This window comes from Mesoplodon densirostris, chromosome 12 (genome assembly GCF_025265405.1).
Source record: "Mesoplodon densirostris isolate mMesDen1 chromosome 12, mMesDen1 primary haplotype, whole genome shotgun sequence".
NCBI lineage: Eukaryota > Metazoa > Chordata > Mammalia > Artiodactyla > Ziphiidae > Mesoplodon > Mesoplodon densirostris.
The window spans coordinates 77,693,526-77,706,077 of record NC_082672.1 but is presented as its reverse complement, the minus strand read 5'-3'; the positions used below and the strand labels follow the sequence as shown (position 1 = coordinate 77,706,077).

The following is a 12,552-nucleotide window of genomic DNA, read 5'->3' as shown; positions in this document are numbered from 1 at the left end:
TTGTGATTCAGATTCAAGTGTTCCAGAAACAGTGAGAAAATTCACAGCTTTGAAATTCTGTAGTTTTTCATTTGAACCAATTTGTATTAAAATTTTTTAAAAAAGGAAAGCCATGGTCAGTCTTCAGGGTATAACCAGCCCATGTTGATAATAGATGTCTCACACAGTTACTGCCCAAGTAAAACAATTTGTGCCACAGACCTTTGTAAACTGGAAAGCACTTTCTCAACATCAGGTTTCATTATATTCTTTTAATTTATAAAATGTTTACTAAACCACTTTACGTCTTTATTTTCTTAAGAGTGATATGTAGATGAAGCTTCTCTTTAAAATAGTTTATTAGAGAACAAATTATCCTTATTTATATATGCAAGCATAGATATTAATTTTTAAATAAATTTTTAAATTTTATCAAATTTTAAACATTATTTTTAAATGGAGGAACACCAGTAGAAATGTTATGAAATAAATACTCTAAACCATTCACCCAAGTTGAACTACCACTACCCAGGAGGGCAAACATTTCTGTGACATTTCGATCACCTTAACATATTTATTGCTAAAAAGTAATTCACCAAGGTAACTTTCTCTGGTTGATTCCACAACTGTTTTAATGCTTTGGATTATGTCTAAGTGCATGCAAACTGCATTCTGAACATTGTAATCTGGTTCCATCAGTGTTCCAATGTCTTTTCCATGCACCCATTTGCTCAGTTTTCCCAAACAACTCTCAGTAGCCAAAGAAACTTGTTATCTAGAAGAAATAATTTGAGACTATAATAGCCAAGATTAGGTTAGCAGCTAAATTAGTTCACTTAACATGGCAGAAACCAAAGACTAACCATTTGGCCTTCGTATTTTACAACATGTTCCAATCATAAGGAATGTGTCGTAAGGCAGTGGTCCCCAACCCCGGGGCCGAGGACCGGTGCCGGTCAGAGGCCTGTTAGGAAGTGGGCCGCACAGCAGGAGGTGAGTGGCAGGCCAGCGAACGAACCCCATCGCTTGCATTACTGCCTGAACCACATCTGTCCCCAGCCCCGACCATGGAAAGACTGTCTGCCATGAAACCTGTCCCTCGTGCCAACAAGATTGGGGACCGCTGTCCTAAGGGGTTGGTTCTGAGGAAAATGCGAAAATGCACATCAGCAAACATGTCGGATTGCTGAAAAGACACCTATTCAGGGAATTCGTTTTGAGAGAAATACCTCCATACTAATGTATTTACTATGCATTTGTTACTTAATTGCACTTTCTTTGCAAACTAGAAATATATTACTTATTATTCATTAAATATAAATATATTATATATATAATTAATAATATAATAAATATATTATTTTTCTATTTATAATATGTTATAAATATATTTATAATAATAAATAATAATATAATAAATATATTACTTTATTATTATAAAGGTTAATTATTATTAACCTTTAACAGATACGTAGCTGGTCATTCTCTGCACGTGAGCAAAATTCCTGAATGACAGTTGAAAGATAATTGAACATAGAGCATTTAGCATTTAATTGAACATAGAACAGTTAGCATTTTATGGAGTATTACAGATGGCATTCTGTAATTCTGCTTTAAGAAAATATCAGAAGCTGCAAATGAGTAGTAACAAAATTTTTAAATCTTCTTTTCAATACCTGAATATGCAAGCCTTTGGGGGACTCTTAGGGCTCATTGGCCTATAATAACTGATCATAATTCAGTGAAAAAAAATTCCAAAAAAGTTCTACTTTTTTCCAAATGGTTTAATATAGACTTAATGTTTCAAGCTAATTCCTTTTCAAAACAGATCTCAAAACATGAACTTAACTTTGCATAATGCAGCAGAGTAAAACACTTGGAAACTGTTTAATTTACATTTAAATTTTACAGACTTTACAAAGGATCAGCAATAATATCCAAAGGACAGCTTCCTAGCCCTGGGATGACTCACAGCACTAGCTTGGTCTATTTGATGTATTAGTCATGCCACCATCAGCACAAAGGTATTGAGATGGGAACTTTTCTTTATATAATACAAAACAGACATAACTTCAAGATGCTTAATGACCCTTTGTTAAATGCCCTAAATTCCTAAACAAGTTCAAATAAATAAATGACAACCTACTTCATTATATTATCAATCCTCCATCATTTGTAGCTAAAAGATAATAAAAAAGAGGTTTCAAAAAATGAATTGAGGGCCTAATATAACTTGAGCATTTGACTAAGTGTCTTTCATGTGCAATCTCATTTAATACAACACACCACTACAGTACAGATTGCTGAGTCAAGCTCAGTAAGCACAGTCCCTTGTCAAAGATGCTATGAGGTGGCTGAGTCACTGTCAGGGCCCAAGTGCATCTTATAACAAAATACACCTTTCATTTCAATGAAGTGACCACAGTTAGAAAAACTGAACACACCTTTCTGATTTGTATTAGTTAATTGAATTAGTAAGGCATTTCCAGAGGGCTGACAGGAACTAAAATATTCCAAGCCATTAATTTCATTCGTTTTTTGTTTTTTTGGGGTTTTTTTGTTTTTGTTTTTTACTACATAATGACATATCCTGTTCTTCTGTACCCTGAGGAATAAGCATTACTAGCAACCCAAGAAGGGAAGTAGTTGACACAGCAGAACACAGTTCTGAGGTGAACGTACAGGTTTAAACCTGGCTCTCTCTGTTCAGAATCTTTAAACCCAGCTCACGGTATTTTGAAAAAGTAAGAAAGGCTGATTTTTGAACAAACATTGATTTTCGATCCAAGGACCGGATGACTTTTACAGGTAATATATATCAAAGTGACTCTAAAGAAACTTATATTTTATAAAAGTATCCCGTTTAACAATAAAATCACTACTATTAGGAAATGAAGTATAGGAGTGCATGAAGCTAGATTCTAAGTAAAGTAAAATTCCCATCTCAATATTGAAGAAAACCAATCTACGGCACATTTATCTACAGCCACCACTAAAACCGTAACAGGGAAGAACCAAATCTGATTACATGTTAGATCTGTTTCTTTTACTTTAACCTTTGCTTTCCTTTGCTGCTTTTGTTTTCTAAAAGGACACCGTCTCTATATAATGGCATGCCTTGGGGAACCCTGCCCCTCTGCCTGAATGTTAAACCAAAGTGCCTTTGTTCAGGGAAGCATCCCGACCCTGTCCACCTGTGGATGGCTGCAAGAAAGAAGAAATTAACACATCTCCTCCCAAGGCTGGCCGTTCCAGGGGATATTTGCAAGACTTATGACCTTTTTACTTTACTTCCTCATCTCCTCCCCATCTCTGTGCTATAAAAGAAACTGGCATCCAAACCCCAATAAGGTGGTTATTTAGAGACTTTAGTCTGCCATCTTCTTGGTCTGCTGGCTTTCCAAATAAAGTCTATTCCTTGTCTCAACACCTTGTCTCCGATTTACTGCCCTGTCGTGCGGCAAGCAGAGCAAGCCTGGACTCAGTAACAAAACCTGCCTGACACACGTGCATACACAAACATTTTCTTGTTAATATTTTAATTTACTGTCTATGAAAAAAATGTTGCCATGTGATGGAGTTTTCATTAATACTATATATCTGAGTCACTTCCTGAACTATTGGACAAAATTCTACAATGGCAAAAGTAAAAATTAGGGCATCTTACTTGGCCAGGCCTACAATTTTAGTAATATTATACTATTACTATATGTATAGATTACAGCATAAGTAAGGAGTAGGTAACAGAAGCACTGAACTTGACCTGCAAATATTCTTCCTATTTCTTGGAAAGAGTTTGCATACGTTTCTCTTCAAACTGTGGAAGAAAAGATTTGGGAAATGTCATTTCTGGAGAAGTAATGTTAGAGCCAGAAGAAAGAAATGTAGATGGAAATGAAGGTGATTAAAACAGATAGAAATTGGCAAATTTTCTTACCCCTGTTTTTGCAGACAGCTGTGTATAGAAAGTTTTATTTATCATTAATCTAAACTATTAAAATAAACACATAGGGAATTAAGACTATTTCTCAATGACTCCATTCTTGTTCTTTTAAAAATGTTATTAAACAATACCTTGAGATAAGGTATTGCTATATAAATAATACATTAATGGAACTGGAACTGCTATAAATGGTAGCTGTCTCAATTTATTGCTATCTTTCCTATTAAGTTGTTTTGTTTTGTTCATTTAACATTCATTTCAACCAATATTTATTGAAGGTCTGTTTAGACTGTGTTAGACTATTGGAAGACCAAGTCTGTACACTTGAAGAACTCGCAAGACAAGTAGAGGAAGATGGAAAAAGAAATGGAAATATGTGCTAGAACGGAAGTACAGTATGTGCAAAGGGCTGTGGGTCCAGCCAAGGGGCAGGGCAAACTGTCACTTATAACATACTCAGTAGATCTTTCTACATTCTGATAGAGTGTGGGATCATGGCATTTACAAAGGAAGTAAGATCAAAGGAGGGTAAAGAAGAAGGGGAAAGGTGGCAGAAGCAGTAATGAGGGCAGAAAGAGCAAAGTTAGAAAGAAATGAAAACACTTAAAATGAAACACAAATTGCTCTAGACATGCAAACTCACACACAAACACAGGCTAGATTTTACACAGGCACATGGTGAGACTTCCCTTGGGCGGTTGATTATCAAGGATTAGCAGAGGCAGAATGAAAAGACAAATAAGTGTGTGTGTTCAGATTTCCTGGAATCTATACAGGGATCCCAATCTCCCTTCACATAAGTAGCTCCATTGATGTAATCAGGAAACAAAGGTTCCATTAAGGCTTATTATGTGATTTAGATATGCTGGTGTGGAATTTTTCTCTCCAAACTGTTTAAATTACTTATTTCAAGTGAAGTAGTAAGAAATAAGATCATACATACATCACCTTTTATATTTTAGCTATATAGTCCAGAATCATCTTTGGTAAAAGAGTCTTATAAAACATATTAAAGACCTCATGAATCAATGTCAGTCTTGCCCCACACTCATATCTGAAAACCAGGTAAACAGCAACGTTATTGGAGTTTTCTTTTAAAAATAGTTATATACACTGTACATAGACAGTTTTTTTAAAACTGCCTGAAATAAGACAACATTCTTTTTAAAAGGCTTCATTTTGTTGATTTACCTGGTTTTCAAAACTTCACGTAAAAATTGGGAAATGACAACAAAGTTCCTATAATCACATGGCACCCTCAAATATGTCAAATACAATCTTAAATAGGAAGATACTGAAATGCACTAAAATCTCACACTTCTAATGAAGCATCATTCAATAATTTACTTTTATAATGTATTCAAGATAAAATTTGTAATTGTTGGTGTTGTCACTTCAAACAATGACAGACACCTTATTATTTTCTGGCTATGAAATTCTTAAGTACATGAATGTATTATTAACAAATATCTTAGTAGAAATCCTATCAATATCCCATTGCTGGGAGCCCATAGTTTCCTCAAATACTAACTAAATATGATAATTTCAGTGGACACATATTCCAAAATATTCAGTATTTAGTATACCTTTGACATCATCACTATCAGCATCACATAAAAAAAAAAATTCTGAAACTGCATTTACTGAGTGTAAAGACACTTCTGTCAAATTTGTGCTACCTCTATGATATAATAAACATCAAAATATTTCTACTCAAGGCTTCTGAGTCAGTACTTATTACAGTGAATAAAATGGGAGTCAAAAACCATGGAGAATAATCTTGTATACATTCCCCTGATGATTTACAGGATGGTTTATTTTTCATAGAAAATAGAAATCATAAAGTAATATAAAATGTAAGTGGAATTTTTAAAACCCCATTTTAGAAGTTGGGATTACATGTTAACCAAATAAAGTGAAGACATTTTGGAATAAAATTAGATATGAGTAGCACAACTATATGTAATTATTACATATAGCCCTCAAGCCCTGTGAATATCATTACGTGGTAGTTTACTTGAAATAGTATTAAATAATTCTTTCATAAGATTTTACATATCATTTATATCAACTATTTAAGATTTAATGTACTTTGCATAAATTTGACTAAATTATGCATCTGCAGGTTTTCAAGTCTTTCCTACAATGCAGCTTAGCCTAAAAGATCTTCTTTGATTGAGGTAAGGAGTGCTATAACCATATTTTATAAGACTTACTTACAAATGCATCAGCTACAATTATGTCATCAGGAATTACTTATCATTACCTTTCTGACTCAGAACACCTAAACAATTCAAGAGCACAAATTTAGAATAGAGACTAGAGGCTGTGCAATTTTACTGATACAGCATATATTCTTCCCCTATTACATAAACTTTCCCTTGTCAGTTCTATTAACGTGCTAACAATTTTAATACAATCTTTGAATGGTCTGTGGAGGTATTTCGTTCTCATTTCACCAGCTAGTTAGCCAAAAAAAATGTACATTCTCCCCCATGATTTAAACATCTAATGTCTAAAATCACTCTTATTCTTCGTCGCATACTAAAACGAATGGCCACCTAGTCCAAATTCTATAAATTCCAGCATTGTCCTAACCCACATCGCATGATCATGACCAGCAAAATCTCTGAAAATCATGCTTAGTGTGCACACAACTTTGTTTTTTGTCACTTGTCACCATTCACAAAAAGGGGTTGTACAACTGGATTCTCCTTCCACTGTCATTAGCAGTCAATTTGATGATAAAATTTTAACCACTGAAGATACAGATTTTCTCAATTTTATTAGGACAGCAATAAAACAAACGAGCAAAAACCAGTTTCTGGTGTTAATTGTCTTATTAGCCAGCTTGTAACATCACACTTTCCTGGCGTACTGTAGCTTCTTATTCTAGGGGACATTAATTGGTTTGAAATGGCGTTAAACACCATCCCTGCAGTTGCAAGTGCTTCTCTGGGATTTTTACTAGAGAAAAGAACTCCTGCAATTTAAAATCACTTTGCTTTCTTCAGTCACAGCTGTTAGGGAGACACTGACCTGTAGAAATCTTAAAGGTTTTTCACGCCTTTCCCAATGCTATCAGTCTGTATTTATTTTTTAAGGCTTCTTTGCCCCTTGAGCCATGGCTCTTCCGTAACTCCCATCCCCCAAAATGCTTTCAGAAGAAAAATCACCGCTTTTCGCTGGTTAATCCCTTTTCTCTCTCTTTCCCCACCCCCGCCCCTTACAAAACCTTGGCTACCCTTAAAGAAAATTCTCCAACAACGTGTCAATTTTATATTGGCCACAAAGACAACTTCTGTTGGGAGAGGGGAGGAAAGAGGGACTGGAGCTTGGCTGTGCCTTTCCACAGACAGGGATCTTTGTGACGATCGGAAAAAACTTCCTACATAAAAATTCAACACACTCTCTGGGTGCAGGGCTGGGGAGCAGAAGCGACTATGTACCAGCAGTGCCCTCAAACGAATAGAACGCATCCCCTAACCTTCCAAACCGGAAAGTCATTTTTTTCTCAAAATGTGTCAGCTTTTTTGCCTTATTAAACATAATCCACTGTCTCAGATCCCGGGGCAGCTCCCCCTCGAGCGTCTGGGTGAAAGCTGTAAATCACTCCTGTACTTTCTCTCCTTCCTCTGCAACTCTCCTTCCTGTTGCACTGTTTTTGCATCTAGCTCGGCTCTGACAAGCTCGCGTTCCTCGTGGCTATCAACAGGGTACCGAGAAGCTAAGAGCAAAAACTCCCGTGAATGGGATACCGGGTCTTGCAGGACCCGCCTGTGTTAATTCCGCCCCCTCCCCCTGCCACGTGACTTCACCGCCCGGAGACCCGAGTCTGCACCCCCAGTGGGCTTCCCTGGACGAAATACCCGGCACGCGGGCTCCTTCCCAGGCCTGGGGAGGAGGGGCACCCTCGCCCTCCTGTGTCGCCAAGTCATTTGGTCCACAGAGGCTTGCCACTGAGTTTGTGTCACCTTTCGGTCACGAAGCCCCAAGTTCCAACCTGGAAAGGGGTCACGGATGGGAGGGTGGGCCGGAGGCGAAGGGAGAAGTCTACAGATCCATTCACAGGTGTGTGTGTGTGCGTGCGTGTGTGTGTGTGTGTCCGTCTCCCAGAGGGGCTGCAGCCTAATAAAGCGCCCCCCCGCCACCCATCCCTCCTCACCGACCTCCAGCGCAAACTGGCTCCACGTTTTAGCACCTCATTTCTCCTGAGCTTACCCCTCGCACCGGGCGTCAGGTTGCTGAGCGCCATCCCATCCTCCCCGCCCCATCTCTCAAATCTTGAAACGTAAAACTAGCTTTGGGAAGATCACAAGTCAAATCAATCCAAAGGTGACAGAGGAAAGGGGCAAGGGTTGGGCCGGTGTGTGACACAGCATGTTTTAACTCCATCCCCCAGCACCACTCCCCGCCCAGCTCCCCCTCCCGGCCGGCGCTTACCTTCTTTGGGCGGTCGCTTGGCCTCCCTGGTAAGATTGCAGACCTGGGTGGTCTGCAGCTCTTGGGTCAGGCAGCCTTCGGTCTGCTCATTCAGGGGTAACACCACGTTATTTAACAAAACCAGCGACTGGTCGTCGACTCCCCACTCTCCCAAGTGCTGAGGGCAGGTGCATTTTGTATACATTATCCCGCAGGTCTCTGTTCTCCCATTTTCTGATTTCAAGCAGCTCTCCAACCAAGTGCATAATACGTGGCAACCAAACTGGCTTGGACTCACCTTGTTCAATACCAAAAACTCAAAAAAAGATTTCTGGTCTTCTTCCCCTTTTTTCTGTAATCCTGGGAAATCGGTTGGAAAGACCCGACGTATCTGAATAAAATTTTTATCATACTGTAGAAAAACGAAAGCATTCTTGGATTCGCAGAGTTGCATTATAGAATGATTCTTTCTTAAAAGATCCTTGATTTTTTCATGGGAAAAATGATCAAACTGATAAGCCAGGAGGGAAAAGTTAGAGCAGCTAAGGTCCTTTTTGGAAAATTTCAGGTAAATGCTATATTTGGTTGGATCTGGATTTTCCAACGTCCAAGTGCAGTTCGTAAAGTTTTTGGGAAACATTTCACTTACAGAATACGATCCATAAATGACTCCTTTCACCAAAGTTGAACACCAGAAGTCTTGGGCAGCATTAAATCCAAACATAACCAGGAGATAGGTGGAAAATATATAAATCAGCAGGTTACGAACAGCCTTCATCCTATGTCATTTGGCCTGTAAAGATGGCAATGAAAGAAAAATGCAAGTAGGAGTCTACGCGCATGGAAAAAAATAAATTCCTTTCAATATCACAGCCAGCTGTTTTCAAGATTTCAGTAAAAAAACCCTTTTTAAAAGAAGGGCAGGTAATTTTTATTTTATAACGCACGAAAATTATCTGTTGCTGTGTGAACAGCGCCCTCACGTGGTTATTCACAGTGGCCAAATTCCCTACATTCAATTTAAGAATAATATTCAATAGATAATTAATAGGAATGCTCTTAATTTATCTACCAAGATTTCCTTCAAGTGCGTGGTGATTCTACTGAAAGAAGAGGAAATTTGTTTTTTAAATGTAACAGCTTAAATGTTAATTTTTGAGATATTTTAAAGCAACCTTTACAAACCTTTTCTCCCCCCTCAGCCCTCTGCCTGCAGTAAACAACATCACACAAAATCTAATCTGATAACCTGAGAACAGCTGTCGACATATTATTTCTTTTCTTTTAAATGTGAAAAGCAATTATGATCAATGATAGCCTCAATTTTAAAAGCACAAATGATAATTTGTTGCAGCTGAAACATCATCACCCAAACCCTCCTGCTCATCTTCGCAGGGGCCACTGGGTGAACTGGTGGGAAATTCCTGTGCAAAAATACAGGTATTCGTGTGGATTAACAGAATTTGTGAACCATCATCCAAGAAAGAACAGATACACAGGGAAGACCTGCTTTTGGACATTATCATTGAGAACCAGAATTTAAGGGAGTCATTTCAATGTGACATGCCCTCTTGGGATACATAAAGTAGACCAGTGAAAAATCCCAGAACCACAGTAACTGAGCTCGTTTCAGCTTTTTCTTTTTTAATAGGGCTATTTTATCTAGAGTTATCTACTGTAATTTAAGATTTACACATGGTACATAAAAGATATTAGCATTGTCTTTCCTAGCCGATTTCAATTATTGAATTGTTCCCTCTCCAACAACAGCTTCAAAGCTCCTTTTTATCTCTAATTTTTTAACCTGGCCTTGCATAATACAGTAATCCTTGGTTATATTTACCTCTGTAAGTTGTCATCCAAAAGTAACTTGAATATTTTTCAGCTGTAACCTTTAAGAAGTTATTTCTTAGAATAAATGACACTGCTTTATTTATTTATTTTTTGTTTTTGTTTTTGCTTAGCCTTTGAGCTAAGTGATGCCAAGTTAATTTTAAAAGTCTTTAGGCTGCAGTCTCTTCCACTGTTCTGTAAACAGAGACAGACTCACAGACATATAGATAATTAAGAGTTTTCATGCTTTTGCCTGGGTCCTCTCTGAACCAAAGGATATAAACACTCTTCCTTCCCGTTGCATAACACACACCAACGCATGCACACAAAATCCAGTGACTTAAGTCCCTGAAGACAGATCTGCATCCCCCAGATCATAATACAAATTCTGTTTTGATATAAGCAAAAATGACCCCAACTCTAAATCTCCATATAGCAGCAGTTTAAAATAACATCAGAATTGCGGGGACTATCAAAACAGTGTTTTCCTAATTCAAACATACAGTTCAATGAATAATGCATTTTCTTCCTGAGAAAATAAAGCCAACATGTAAAGGTTAAAAAAATAGGGAAAGTTATAGGAAATTCTGGAAGGAATTTTCCTTTTTTTTTTCTTTTTTTATTTTTCTCTCTCTCTCTCTCTCTTTTTTTTTTTTTTTTTTTTTTTTTGCTGTAGCACTTTGCAGGCAATGCAGGTCTGCGCAGTGTTCTTCAGGATAGAGTGTAGGCGTTGAGAGCCAATGTGACAATAAGTGTCTAAATTAGGAATTCCATCCATGAAAGGGGGCTTTATTTTATAATCGCCAACTCAAAAAGGGGTCTATTTCTTTTCCTAATGAAATCCGGTACTTTTGCTTCCATCTATTTGACAGTGCAAGTCTGCATTGCTGTGCTCATCAAGGATTAGAAAGAGTGAGGAAATGGCTCTGATTTCACTTTCAAGCCGGCTCAAGAAAGCCCCCTCGGCGTAATGCTCTTTATTTTAATCATTCAGCCTTGGTGTACGGAGTCTCCTTTTATTCTAACTAATCACAAATGAATCACTGAACTGGCGCTGCCACCACCCCCAGCCCTCGCCAGCCCCCGCCTGCAGGGCCACTTCAAACAACTGTATTTCTCGCTTTAAGAAAGAAAGACGAGGGTGAGGGTGTCGAAGGGCCCGGCCCCCGCGGTTTCAAGGATGTGACATTTATTTATTTATTTGCTTGTTTCTTGCTGAGAGGCAAAGCGGCGTTTAGTTTAGCTCTCCTCAAAACTGATTCTCTGGATGACACTTTTCAGTCGAACATAGACGGCGCCATCACTCCACTGAATTTTTTTTCCCCAATGGAAGACCCACGGCCTCCCCTTAACTTCCTTTTAACCTGAAATTTCCCCCCATCAAATTACCCCAATCACACACAACTGTCAGGATTTCTAGGTCTCCCTGCCGATTCCTTCCGACCCAGCCCATCTCTGGAAAACCAGACTTCCCCAACTTTTCAACTGCGGCGTTTAAGTAAATGCAGGCAGTCGGGTGTGCTCGCAGCCTCTCCATCCGCCAGCAACAGCCTGGCCTTTGCAGGTCTCCCCTCCGCAAACACCCGGCGGAAAGCTCCTCGATGGCGCCCCCGGCAGAGGGAAGGTGACCCCCGGACCCCCGTCCTTACCTTCCACTCCGAAAGCTCAGGGAGGCTCTTGCTCTAAGACACCAGCACAGGCACGCGTCCCAGCAACAGTGACGGAGAGACTCCCCTTCGGTCCCAAGCACCGTTGCCCATTTTCCCCGGCTGAGCTTCAAAAATCAGGATTGATTTTGTTCTAACGCACTCATAAGAGAAGCAAAAGATGGGGGGCGGGGGGGAAGAATCAAAGAGTGGAGGGGTGGGAGAAGAAAAGCCCCCAGGACCCCGGAGCCTAAGCCGTAGCCAAGTGAATCCAACCTCCAACCCAGGCGGGGGCGGGGGGAGCCCCCCGAAGACAGACACTAAGGAATCAAAAAAAAAAAAAAAAAAAGCAAGTGGCTTAAGAGCGAGGATTTGTTTTTCCAAATCTACCCCCCAGTAAACCGGTCAGCCAAGAAGCCGAGAAAGCGCTGAGACGAGAAGCGGCGGCGGCTGCTAAGGCAGATTTGTTGGGGGCGGTGGGTTTATTACGGGAGTGTTCGTGGTCGCCTCGGAAGGCTGGAGCTCATGCTTTCTCCTCTTTCCGCTCTCCTCCCGCCTCCTCCTCCCCCCTCCCCCCCACCGCAGGTACTGATGGACTGACGGCGACTAAGGAGAGGGGAAAAAAATCCGCGTCTGGTGATGTCGGAAAGCTGTTTGAACGCCGGGCGAGGAGGGAGGCGCGGGAGGGAGCGAGATAGTAAAGCTCTGTCTCGGGTGTGCGCGCGGCGC

At 39.6% G+C, this 12,552-nt stretch overlaps 1 protein-coding gene across 1 annotated transcript in view; it reads right to left on the bottom strand.

Annotated features, from left to right (window-relative positions):
- Positions 1-9,122, bottom strand: part of ADGRB3 (adhesion G protein-coupled receptor B3) — a 789,966-nt gene extending 780,844 nt beyond the window's left edge. The window contains exon 1 of the mRNA XM_060114602.1: positions 8,366-9,122. Within this exon, the coding sequence (XP_059970585.1) occupies positions 8,366-9,122 (757 nt within the window). The remainder of the gene's footprint in view (positions 1-8,365) is intronic.
- Positions 9,123-12,552: the final 3,430 nt, after the last annotated feature.